Here is a 12668-nt window from a genome sequence, read left to right as displayed (position 1 = left end):
AATCAAAGGTGATTAACAACTATTATTTGTGTTTTATTTGAATTTAAATGAATAGAGCTGAATCTGAATCGAATTAAATATTTAAGTTTAACTTCACAAAATCATCTTTATCGTTTAAATCCCACCTACGCGTGAACATCTTGATATCTTCTTACACCGCTGGGTAGGTGTTATCGCGAATCCCCCTAAGGCTACCTAAAGATGTCAACAAAAAGCATCCTTATGTCAACCAAATAGATTAATGTTTTCTCAAGGGTCTTCACGTAGAAAAGTTAGGGAAAACTTTAAAATTACTGCAAAATCCAGATCGTAAATAGGATTTTATTGTTGATCAGGCATAGTGATAAACAACTACAAAATGAGTGATGTGAGTTCACCGAAAATATTCCAAATCAAACACAACATAAAACATTGTTTTTTTCTATTGGCAGTTTCCAATGCAAGACGATCGAAGACTCTGGATTGGGAATCTCGACAGTCGCGTCACCGAGTAAGTTGCTTAATGATTTATTTCTGCCTTGCCCCGAAATTCGTTGAGAGCACTCTTTAACCATTTCCTTTTTCCGTTCCTATTATTGGTATCAACTATTGAAAATTGCGCAAAAATGCGGCAAAATTGAAAAGTTCGACATGCTGTTCCATCGCTCTGGTCCAATGGCTGGATACCCCCGGGGCTACGCATTCGTGACCTACGAGAGGCAGCGGGATTCCGAGAAGGCGCTGGAATTCCTGAACGGTAAACTGGTCGGCGATAAGCACATGGTGGCACGGTGGGCAAAGAACGTTAATCGGGACGAGATGGAGAAAACTAAACCAAAGCTGCAGATACCGGCACTCGCCGGGGGATCCAAGGCCGGTTCCAGTGGGCCAATGAGTCAACAGACTAAGATTCAGGCGCTGGAAGCCAAACTTAAAATGATGGAAAGTAGATCTGACGATTTGATTATTAACAAAAATAATCAGTGCGAGCGGCCAATTATAGAGCGATATCAGTACAACAAGAATCAGGCGAATCAAAAGACAGATTCGTTCAAATCGAAGAGAGGAATGAGTCGTGGTGGGAGAAGTGGCCCTTACCGAAATAGTAGGTTCAAATGAGAATCGGACATCTTGTAGATAGCTCGCCGAGATTATTATTCTAGTTTAATTTATTTGCTGTAAACTATGTCTACCTAATTTATTTTTGGACAAAAATGTAAGCAATAATGTATGTCCGTAATAAAGGTAATCAATTGACGAAAAAGTATCATGTTTCTTACTTTCTATTCTCTCAGCTGACGCTGATATTTTCCACGCATATGTTTAGGTACGGGAACTACACCGGGACAGGGGAGTTGGCCAGGAATCTCACAAATACAATGCTTAGCACAGCCAACGCCGAAGTTGGCAGGATTATCTTGTTTCTTGGCAAGCTTCTCTTCCGCCTTGAGAGTTTCTCTGCAATGTAAACGGTCACAGATTAAATCCGGACATGGTATAAGTTTCATTGAGAAAACTTACAAAGATTTGCCCACAACTTTTATTAAATGCTGCATTATTTCGTTGCGATTTTTGCTATCGATATCAATCAACATTTGTTTACCATCCTCTGCAACAAAATCAACGATTAGCTGCAACTATTTATTTCGCAGTACAACCTATACTACCATAATAACACCTGATGAACGGCGAGGGAGTCATGTTCTTGAATGTGATCACCTGCACATTCGGATTCTTGTACTGAATCTGGGATATGTTCCAGAACACGAAGTCCCTGGAAACAATGCACATATTGTTACGTAATGTGTCCAATTGTTGCTGTTTCGGTTCCATTGCTTAGTTACCTGGCACCCTCGTGATGATCCCCGTAGGTGTTGTAATTGACGCTGAAGATTTTAATTTTCTCCTTCAGTGCCAAACGGCCTGCATTCAGGTATTGTATCGATCTGCGGACCGGTGCCGGACCTTTCATAAAAGGCATGTTGAGTTTATGAAATGTCTTTCGTCGGTGTGGAAATTCTGTGGCTGGACTCGCAGCAGTTTTTATGCACTTTGGTTATTTTTTGATTGCTGGAATTACTTTATTTCTTTCATGAAAAAAGATATGGAATAATAATCAATGAGAACACGTTTGTTTACTTTTAAACGCGTTATCAAAATAATCCCAGCTTCATTGAGGCATTCATTCGAGATGAACAAGTTTGAATCATTTTTGTCTTCCGATATTCTCTGAACGATTGCCGCGCCACCATGCAGCCGATAAATGCACCAAAGAAACACATTCATTTCTACAGCAACATGTCAAAAGGACCTAACTCGAAAATATAAACAAGCTTTTTTGCCTTTTTTTTTTGAGAATTCAACCATTCAACAATACAATTTAAAAAAACTACTAAAAACACATAAAAATCATTTTGAAAAAACGGCCTAACTGATAATGTTTAAATTTTCGGATAGACCCTTCTGATGCAAAAGGATCTAACTTCAATTGAATCTAATAAAAAGTAAGACCCTTTAATTAAATGTATCCGATTCATATTTTCTGTCTACTGTCTTTTTTTTCACAGAAGTTGCAAGGTATAGATGATCGAATAATATCGTGTCAACTAAATTATGATGGGTGCTCAGAAGATGGGTTGGACCCACCCAGCAAACATTAAATCGTAACTGTAGTGAATCGTGTTGCATGCTGAAGAAAATCATGAAACAGTGAATCATATTAGATCCTAATAAAGAACATATTACATCATATTGAAATGTCAATGAAATGCTGATGCACTCGAAAGTATTAACCGCTATTGATTCAAACTTCAGATAGTCGCGCGAGATAGCTGGTGGATGATAATCCAGACGACCGGAGTTCGAACCCACATTGGAGCAGTTTTCACCAAACATCAATCTGTGCCATTTCAAACATTCATATTCCACTCCCAACACAAGTCAATCAAACAATTATTATTTCTACAAACATAAATACTCATATAAAAAAATGGCGATTCGTGAGGCTATAATAAACATTTCACGAAAATATTATGCGCCATTTGTTTTTTTCCTATGCCTGTAATAAATCGTATATGAGTATGGCAAAAGTCGCTATTATAGCCGGTCAAAGTTGCATATTCATCCAAACAAATTCGGTGAGCATTTGCCATGTATGTATATGGCCTCCACTTTTGCATGCATATTCCAGTTAGGCGCATTATATGCCAACCAAATTTTAGGGCATATGATGTTATATATACGCTTGTTATGCGATTTAATGTTTGCTGGGCAGTTTCTTATAATAGTTTTCGATTTATCTTCAAACAGACACCGCCCAGTAAACGTTAAATTGTATAATTTTGCACGTGCCAAGTCTTACAAGAACTCCGGATAAATCATAATCGCATATAATATCAATCAAAGTATGTATCGTGTATATTTGAAATCGCATAAAATGTAAAAACTCGATTTTATATACCATTATCAAATTAAGTCGCAATTCGGTATAATAAACATCAATTTGATGATGTACATTGTCGTAAAATATAATTAAGCCGCATCTTATGCGTATATTACGCTGATGCAGTTTTTGTGTCGTATAAGCGTATAATTTAAATCGATTCAGTACTGTAGTAAATCGTGTTGCATGCTGAAGAAAATCATGAAACAGTAAATCATATTAGATCCTAATAATGAACATATTACATCATATTGAAATGTCAATGAAATGCTGATACACTCGAAAGTTTTAACTGCTGTTGCAATAAATTTCAGATAGCCGCGCGAGATAATAAACATTCATATTCCACTCCCAACACAAGTCAATCAAACAATTATTATTTCTACAAATATAAATACTCATATATAAAAATGGCGAATCGTGAGGCTATAATAAACATTTCACGAAAATATTTTGCGCCATTTGTTTTATTTTCTATGTCTGTAATAAAACGTATAAGAGAATGGCAGAAGTCGTATTTGGTGCTTTGACAATTCATGAATATATTCATATTAGATCGCAATTCAATTCAACATAATCGCTATTATAGCCGGTCAAAGTTGCATATTAATCAAAAAAAAAAATCGGTAAGCATTTGCCATGTATGTAAATGGCCTCCACGCATTATATGCCATTATATGCGGTGTATGCAGAGCTGGAAAGAGATGTGCTTCGCATTGCAGAAATCTCTTCCGATACCCCCATCTCTTGTGTGGTCAGGCTTTCTACTATTAACAATTGTGCATGCTCAACCTCAACGTTTTCGAAACGCAGCGGTGTCAAAATTCCGCTCGATGCTTTCTTTGGGATAAATCCGAAGCTCACCGCGGATCGCACGAAATTGATTTGTGCGTGCTGCAAAATCTTCGGCTGTCTCTGAGTGAAGATTATTTTTCAGAAGATCGCATAGTAAACCTTTATTCAGACAGGTGTGATGGACGAAATCACATCTTTACATTGTGCATGACTATATCATATTTCACAGAAGAGTGCGTCAGAACGAAGAGTGAGATATACTACGAATGCGGAAATCAAATACAAACCGCCCGGGCCTGACATAGGCTGATGTCACATTAGGCGGATTCGCCGCCGCGGATATCGCGACAGTTTTGACGTAGGACTACGTCTTTCATTTCTATACCGGGGAGTAAAATCAAAGTTTCGAAAACGAAAACGTTACGCCGGAGACCGAGACTTTGAGTGTTAATAGCTCCTAAACAACTGAACGAAATAGTATGATAAACACTTCATTCGAAAGATAAAATGTCTACGCGTTCTATACCTATTACTTTCTGATCCAAAAACTTGTTTCAATAGTCTTAAATTTGCTTTCAAAATAGGCTATTGAAATCACCAATCGGTACAGAAGCGAGCGCCGCTCGGAAATCCACTCAGTTCTAATTGAACAGCGATTGGAGCATGTTGTCGCTGTTGTGGTGAAGCTCTTCATTTATCATGAAAGCGCGGATGAACGGTGTCACCAAGAGCTTGTTTGTGCACCTTAGGCCAGAAGGGAATCCATCAGGAGGAGAGTGATGGCACAAACGGTTCCCCGGGAAGATCTTCCCGCTACACACACGCATACACGCGCGGAATTATTTCCGTTTGGATGCCATTCAGCATCGAGAAAGATCCGGAAAATAATCTGCCAATTCCTCTAGGAATTTAAAAATACATTCATGTGAAAGAGTTTATTCGAATGTTTTCTATCCATGTAACACTGTGACCAAATATGTTTCAATCAAGTGCTATTAACAGGTGGTTATCGAGTTAGCATAAACCACTGGTGGGCTTCTAGTATCGAGGAAAAAGGGGAAATATCTAATCGTTACTGAAAATAATCTGCCAGTTCCTTTGGGAATTTAAAAATACATTCATGTGAAAGAGTTTATTTTGATGTTTTCTATCCATGTAACACTGTGACCAAATATATTTGGTTTTGTGATTTTTCAATCAATCGCAATTAACAGGATAGCTTCTGAAGATTATTCTTTTCCATCAGTAGGATATTTCCGTATCCAATATTGTATGCGCCCGCAATCGATTATTGCTCAGTCGCCGAAAGTTCCGAGCTCAGAGAGTTCATTCCCCTGTAGTTTGCCTTCCAAATTGCCATCGTAAACCACACCTTCTCACGATTCAATCACGCACAAAAAGCATACTTAAGCGATATTCTGGTGGTGAGACGCATTCATTTTTCGTGAGGACATGGACGAGACAACATCGTTGCTGAGGGTGCTGGACGGCGAAGGATCGAGATCTGCCCTGAAACGGAAGCAGTTTGTTTGAAACTGTGAGGGAGCACAGAGAAGCCGATCCTTCAGGAGAAGAGAAGGTGACCATCGAAGCAGCCGCTACACATACACATACACGCACGGAATTCTTTCCGTTTGGATGCCGTTCAGCATGAAGAAAGATCCGGAAAATAATCTGCCAGTTCCTCTAGGAATTTAAAAATACATTCATGTGAAAGAGTTTATTTGAATGTTTTCTATCCATGTAACACTGTGACCAAATATGTTTCAATCAAGTGCTATTAACAGGTGGTTATCGAGTTAGCATTAACCACTGGTGGGCTTCCAGTATCGAGGAAAATGTGGAAATATCTAATCGTTACTGAAAATAATCTGCCAGTTCCTCTGGGAATTTAAAATTACATTCATATGAAAGAGTTTATTTTAATGTTTTCTATTCATGTAACACTGTGACCAAATACATTTGGTTTTGTGATTTTTCAATCAATCGTAATTAACAGGATAGCTTCTGAAGATTATTCTTCCCCATCAGTAGGATATTTCCGTATCCAATATTGGATGCATAAAACCTTGTGCCTCCAACGTAACGCTCTCGTTTTCGAAGTTCTCCAAATATTCATTCATTCAGAATGAATTCAGATTCAACTTCAAACAAATGATCTCTAAATCAACGATAGTCCTACGTCATCCTTGCGGTTATACCATAGACTTCCTGTTTTTTATTCTCGATATGAATTCGCTTCCAAAACCGCCCCGCTCTGTGTGACATGGCTCATTCACAATACACTGTAGCTTCTCCGCTGCGGTTTTACTCGCAGAATCCGCGGCGGCGAATCCGCCTAATGTGACATCAGCCATAGTAAACGCGATTTCAATGCGGCGGAACTGTGTGTGGAGTGTTTTGTAGAGCTGTGCCATCCGCTCGTGAGCTTTTCCGGAGAATCGACTCTTTGAAGTGAGTTGACACGGAACAGCTCGCGAAAAAAAAACAAACAGCTCTTCAGCTCACTTTGATAATGACGCAAGAGAGAAAAGAGCTCACAACTGAACTTTCATAAAGAACAGCTCTACAAATTACAATTTATTATCAAATTAAATATCTCACAACTCAACTGTTTAAAGAATAAAGATGTTGTTTACATGTGGAATGGAGTGGAATGAAACATCAAAAACGCGTGATCTGAAGCGATCAGTATGTCATGGCACGCGATGAGCTCCAATTCATCGCACCGCATCGCACCGCACCGCGTTTACTATGTCCTCAACCTCATGCCGGATTTACAATCATTCACAATGAGCGTGATTTTTTTTATCCAATAACGATTTTTGTTCTGCAACCAATCAGAGCAAAGCGCGAACAAAGATAGAACTCTCCAAGTTCGAATATGCGGGAAAAAATATAGAACTCTCCAAGCTTTGGCTGCGAAAATCGCGTTCCTTTGACAAGAAACACTATATACATCAGACAGGTGGAACAATATATGCTAGATGGGTGGAACGATATATCGAAATAAATGTTCAGCTCTATATATATGAAACGCTTCATCGCCTATTGCAAGCGTATTGATGCATAATCATAATTATTTTTACACATTTTTGATAATATTCGCATGAATTTGTTAGTTTTTCAATGATTAATTATCTGGAATTCTATACTGGCATTCACACTTCTAGCGATATGATTTTGTTCTACCAATATAGTACGACCTTGTCCATAACAAATAATGGGAGTATGATTAGAGGGATGCAAGTTTGACAGACAAATTATGACAGATTATCGTGCGATATCGCGCACCATTGTAAAGAGCTGCACTGAATATCGCGAGCGAGTATATCGCATGCGATTAAAGCCTGCATTGTAAAGGAAGCATTACAGGTCTGTTAGCTAAATGCGCTAAATGTGCATTAAATGTAAATTACTGTATACAGTTCACATTCCTATTCGCGTTGACGGTGGAATGGTGTCGACATCTGGATACGACATTAGTTGTATGAGGCTAGTAGCGAATTCGTTTATAAAACTGAGTTAGTAATAAAAAACTGACTCTGTAACAAAAAACCTTTTCAGTTTCATGAATGAGGCGGTTTGTTTGTGTGCGTTATATAGTCTGATTTGTTTATATTTGCGATATTAGTGCAAATCAGAAGGCGATATTAGTGCAAATCAGAAGGGCCAAACGCAGTGTAAAAATATAAAAGTTTGAATGAAAATTTCTACTTCATATTGTTTGATGTTAGGTAATCAATGTGGTCATGTAGTCCTGACACTCACTTCACCATTTGTCGATGCATTTCCTGTTTGTTTCACAAATAATTACTGATATAATATAAAATCATCATCAGACACAGTTTTCGTTCAATATGTTTTAGCCATTTCAGAAAAAGAACCTCTTATTTCATCATATAAAATAAGTATTCGATACGTTAAAGTAAATTTTCATTCATGATTTTGATTTTGAAAGCATATTTTTTTCACCTAAAAATCCATAATTATTTTCGCCTCCCAATGGAAGCACACGAAGCTTAATGCCGTTTACGCGAATATACTCTTCAAAATCAGAATCCGAATTGGATTATGATTGCAATAATACAAAAGCAAAAGCAGCAGGTTTTCCATTTTCATAGTCTTTATTTTTAGATTTTCCAAAACAATACTCGGAACTTGACAGTTCAGTATAGTTTTATTGGTGAACCCGAGTGCGAACCCGTGAAACATCTCAGTGCAAAACTAACAGCTTTCGAAGTGAACCTAGTGCGAAACTGTGTTGAAACTGAGTGAATAAAAAAACGTTTTGACAAAAACGAATTCGCTATAACTATTCTCTATCAGAGTAGTCGACTCTAAGGCAGTTTTAAATTGCTGAAATTTGTATGAAATTTTTTTCTTGGCGTTATTTACCTACGAAAAGTACGTTGTTCTGACCCTAATTAAACTATTTTTCATGAATTCTCAGATATTCTCACCAAAACTTACCAATATAATATAAAATTATCTTTAGACACAATTTCTGTATGATATTTTTTTCACTACTTGCAAGCAAAAAAGATTTTCATTTACATAGAGTACTAATTTAATTTGGGAAAAATAATTTTCATTCATAATTTTTATTTTAAAAGTGTGTTCAGGATTACATGTGCCATTTTAAACATTCATATTTCACTCCCAACACAAGTCAATCAAACAATTATTATTTCTACAAACATAAATACTCATATATAAAAATGGCGATTCGTGAGGCTATAATATATATTTCACGAAAATATTTTGCGCCATTTGTTTTTTTTTGTGTCTGTAATAAATCGTATATGAGTATGGCAAAAGTCGTATTTGGTGCTTTGACAATTCATGAATATATTCATAATAGATCGCAATTCAATTTCAACATAATCGCTATTATTTCAACATAGTCGCTATTATAGGTCAAAGTTGCATATTCATCCAAACAAATTCGGTAAGCATTTGCCATGTATGTATATTACTCCACTTTTGCATGCATATACTAACCAAATTTTAAGGCATATGATGTTATATATACGCTTGTTATGCGATTTAATGTTTGCTGGGATATATCTAAGAATGGCGTAGTTCAATTCGTTTTGCTGCATGTTTCATTAGAAAGGATATTAGCCGTTGTTACTTTCATCGAACATCAGCAACTTCGAGTGCTGATATCCAAGAGTCCATTTTTGTAAATCCATAAAAAAATCTATGGTTTCCTGTAATAGATTGGAATTAAACACGTTTTATGAAATCATTAGAAATTAAAAATAAATTACCATCATCAATGAAGTCATTCAACTGATCTATTCCTGCAATCAAATCAAAACCCAAATTGTTTTGTTTTGGTGAATCATTCAACATTCCATTTTCCATTATGAGTTTCGCTCTTATTTGTTTCCATCCGTTTAGCTTCTCTCCAGCGGTTGCGATGTTTTGTGAGTAATCGACTATAAGAGCCACTTTTTTTGAATTTAATTATTTTATTCTTCCGTATGTGTTCAGATATTGCTGTTAGGGGCTGTCCACATACCACGTGGACAGAAAAAGCACGATTTTACACTCCCCCCTCCCCCTCCGTAGACAAGCGTGGACATTTTCATACCCCTCCCCCTGTTGTCCACGTGGACATTTTTGCTTATTTAATTAGTATAATTGAGGAAAAAACTGGATTGCGCTTACATGAAATTTTAATTCCATTTAATTTTTTTTTCAAATATTACTAGCTGTACCCTGCCACGCTTTGGCTATCTAGTATTCCAATACGGAAACGCGCAATATACAGTTGAATAATCCGCACCCGAATCTACATCACACAATTCCAAAGATTGATCTTAAGCAACGCCAATCGAATAAAATTAAATGGATTTTAAATCATTATCGGATACAATTTTAGTTCACGATTTTTTAAACACATGCAAAAAAATGTGTTGCTACCACATAGAATACGTATTCAATACTAGAAAGTTGATTTAGGCTCACAGCTTTACTTCAGAAGTGTGCTAATTCCATCTGAAAATCTTAAAGATTCTTGAGGGGTTGGCAGTAGCAACAACAATCTTTGAAGTGGATTCCTGTACTTTCGATATAAATCATGACATGAAGACAACAAATTCAGCATTTTCAAACTACAAATTTCTGGTTTATATTATAGTTTAGTATTTTAGTATATATGCGTTGTAGACAAAAGACATTGTGAGAAAGGATAAAACGCTTGCTTTCAAAGTTTCTATAAATTTTAAAAATATATTCACAATAACAATCCAATCAACCTGATTATTTCGCTTTCATTTGATTCATAGAAAGTTTCAGTAGAACTATTTTCTACAGAGGTATTATCGAGTGATCCGTTTATCTTTTAATTTTGAATCATGAATATTTCTTGAAATAATGAACACACCGCAAATCGATGGTTAAAACTGCCCACTGAAAACTTGAAAATATTCTATACGAGGTCCAGACTTTTTGGATATAACAATATTTCACAGGTTTTTGAAAAATAAGAGGCTCTATTCATCACATCAAAGACATTTGACTAACCATATGACATTTTCCATAGTTTTAATACAGAAAAATTTTTTTATATGTTTTATTAATTCGTTTATTTTTACAGGCTCAGTTACATAAGTTTAAAGGAGCTGAATTCTTAACTAAACATTTTAACTATATCCATATATCTATGAACAATTTTCCTTAATTCTGTTGTTAATAAGGTAGAAAACCGATTACTCGTGGTAGACTCGAGTTTGGAAGGGTGACATATTTTTATCAGGAATAGGATGGGATATAAGGATATGTTGACAATGTTCACACTCACACTCTCACTCACTCATCACACTCAATTTTTATAACTACTATGTATTTACATTTCAACTAAATACAGAAAAGTTATTATATTTAGTTTATATCAATACACATGACGTTAGACCAGCGATACTCAACCTGCGGCCCGGCAGACTTTCTGGTTGGCCCATCTGGTGTGTATGAAGTTTGGAACTCATACACATAAGTACTTTTGCCCAGACATCATTGCAGACGAAAGAGAGGATACGATTATTCACAATTGATGAAAAATTGCTTCCTCTGCAGGTAGGGAAAAATCTTGAACGAAAATTGTCTCTGACAATTATTTTCTGTTATGGATAGGATTGTTTTGCTGAAATTCAAGGATATTTATAGAAAAATAGTTAAGTTAGGGTCAGGACTATGGCTTCTAAGTATTTAAACGACATCGAATAACAATTTTTATTCTATTTTCAACAACTTACATTTGCTTCCGGATCTGCTTATGACGAAATATGGGTGACTGTTCGATATTGTTACCCATATTTCGTCATAAGCAGATCCGTTACTAACATATCAACGAAGAAATACTGATTATAACGATTATAAAAATTAACAACGCGTATGTATGTGTAGATCGTTGAAACATTTAAACACACTTACAACACATAAGTTATTTTTTATTTTACAATTAACATATTCACTAGAAATATTCTTTGTCACAGAACAACGTTTACCGGGTATATATAAAGCCATTCCGTGCGAAACCCATATAGTGGTTCTCAGATTTTCGTCAAAAGTGGTAATTTTGTTTTTTATCGCAAAACATTAGACCCGTATTTTTTATTTTTTCAGTAGGGTTCCCATTTCCATTTTAGGGTGGTCCGAAAAATAATTTTTTTCTACTTTTTCCCAAAAATGACAAATGAAAATTAATAACTTTTGAATCACTCAACCGATTTAGATAATCGACATATAAAATTGAAACTAATGACCTAGCCTTTTATTAAAAAATATTCAATTTGCGAAAAAAATTATTATATTTTAGTAATTATTGATTGTAGTCGTTTTTTATTTTTTTATGACTTTGGACTAGAGGGCGCTATATTTTTTTATATTTTTTTTCTTGAAAGCTGGGATGTTTTACATAACATATCTCGATATCAGAGATGCTATTTTTTCGTTTTTTAGATATGATTTGAAAAATAATTTTTCCTCCTTTGTCCAAATATAACTTCCTGCAAAAAATCATAACATTTGAATTACTGAACCGATTTAGAGGATCGATATATTAAATTGAAGCCATAAGCCATAGGCTAAAACAAGCCTTCCTTGAAAAAATATCACACTTGCGGGAAGATTGGATTCTAGGCGCATAGGTCTAGTTTAGTCACATAGGAATATTGATCGAAGACTTAAAACATGTTAAATTTACAAAATTATAATTTAAAAACGATAATTATAGCATCTCTGATATCGATATATGTTAGGTAAATAATCCTCAGCTTTCCATAAAAAATAAAAAAAAAAATATAGCGCTCCTATCTTTAACCGAAAAAACTATGAAAACTACCTCAATCAATAATTACAAAGACAAAAATTAATTTTTCTCGCAAAAGTAATATTTTTTCAAAGAAAAATAACTTGTAGACTTCAATTTGATATGTCGATG

At 35.6% G+C, this 12668-nt stretch overlaps 2 protein-coding genes across 2 annotated transcripts; one reads left to right on the top strand and one right to left on the bottom strand.

The window, feature by feature from the left end:
* The first annotated feature begins 223 nt into the window (after positions 1–223).
* On the top strand, positions 224–1243 carry LOC129767915 (probable RNA-binding protein 18). The gene is made up of 3 exons (XM_055769193.1): positions 224–367; positions 432–493; positions 582–1243. Exons 1-3 carry the CDS (start codon positions 359–361, stop codon positions 1096–1098), a joined length of 588 nt encoding a protein of 195 aa, XP_055625168.1. The 5' UTR covers positions 224–358; the 3' UTR covers positions 1099–1243.
* LOC129767916 (probable 28S ribosomal protein S25, mitochondrial) lies at positions 1131–2156 on the bottom strand. The gene is made up of 4 exons (XM_055769194.1): positions 1824–2156; positions 1647–1753; positions 1501–1588; positions 1131–1437 (listed from the first exon to the last, which is right to left on the bottom strand). The coding sequence occupies exons 1-4, from the start codon at positions 1958–1960 to the stop codon at positions 1263–1265; spliced, it is 507 nt and encodes a 168-aa protein (XP_055625169.1). The 5' UTR covers positions 1961–2156; the 3' UTR covers positions 1131–1262.
* Positions 2157–12668: the final 10512 nt, after the last annotated feature.

Source organism: Toxorhynchites rutilus, chromosome 2 (genome assembly GCF_029784135.1).
Source record: "Toxorhynchites rutilus septentrionalis strain SRP chromosome 2, ASM2978413v1, whole genome shotgun sequence".
Lineage (NCBI taxonomy): Eukaryota > Metazoa > Arthropoda > Insecta > Diptera > Culicidae > Toxorhynchites > Toxorhynchites rutilus.
This window is presented reverse-complemented; position numbering and strand designations above follow the sequence as displayed.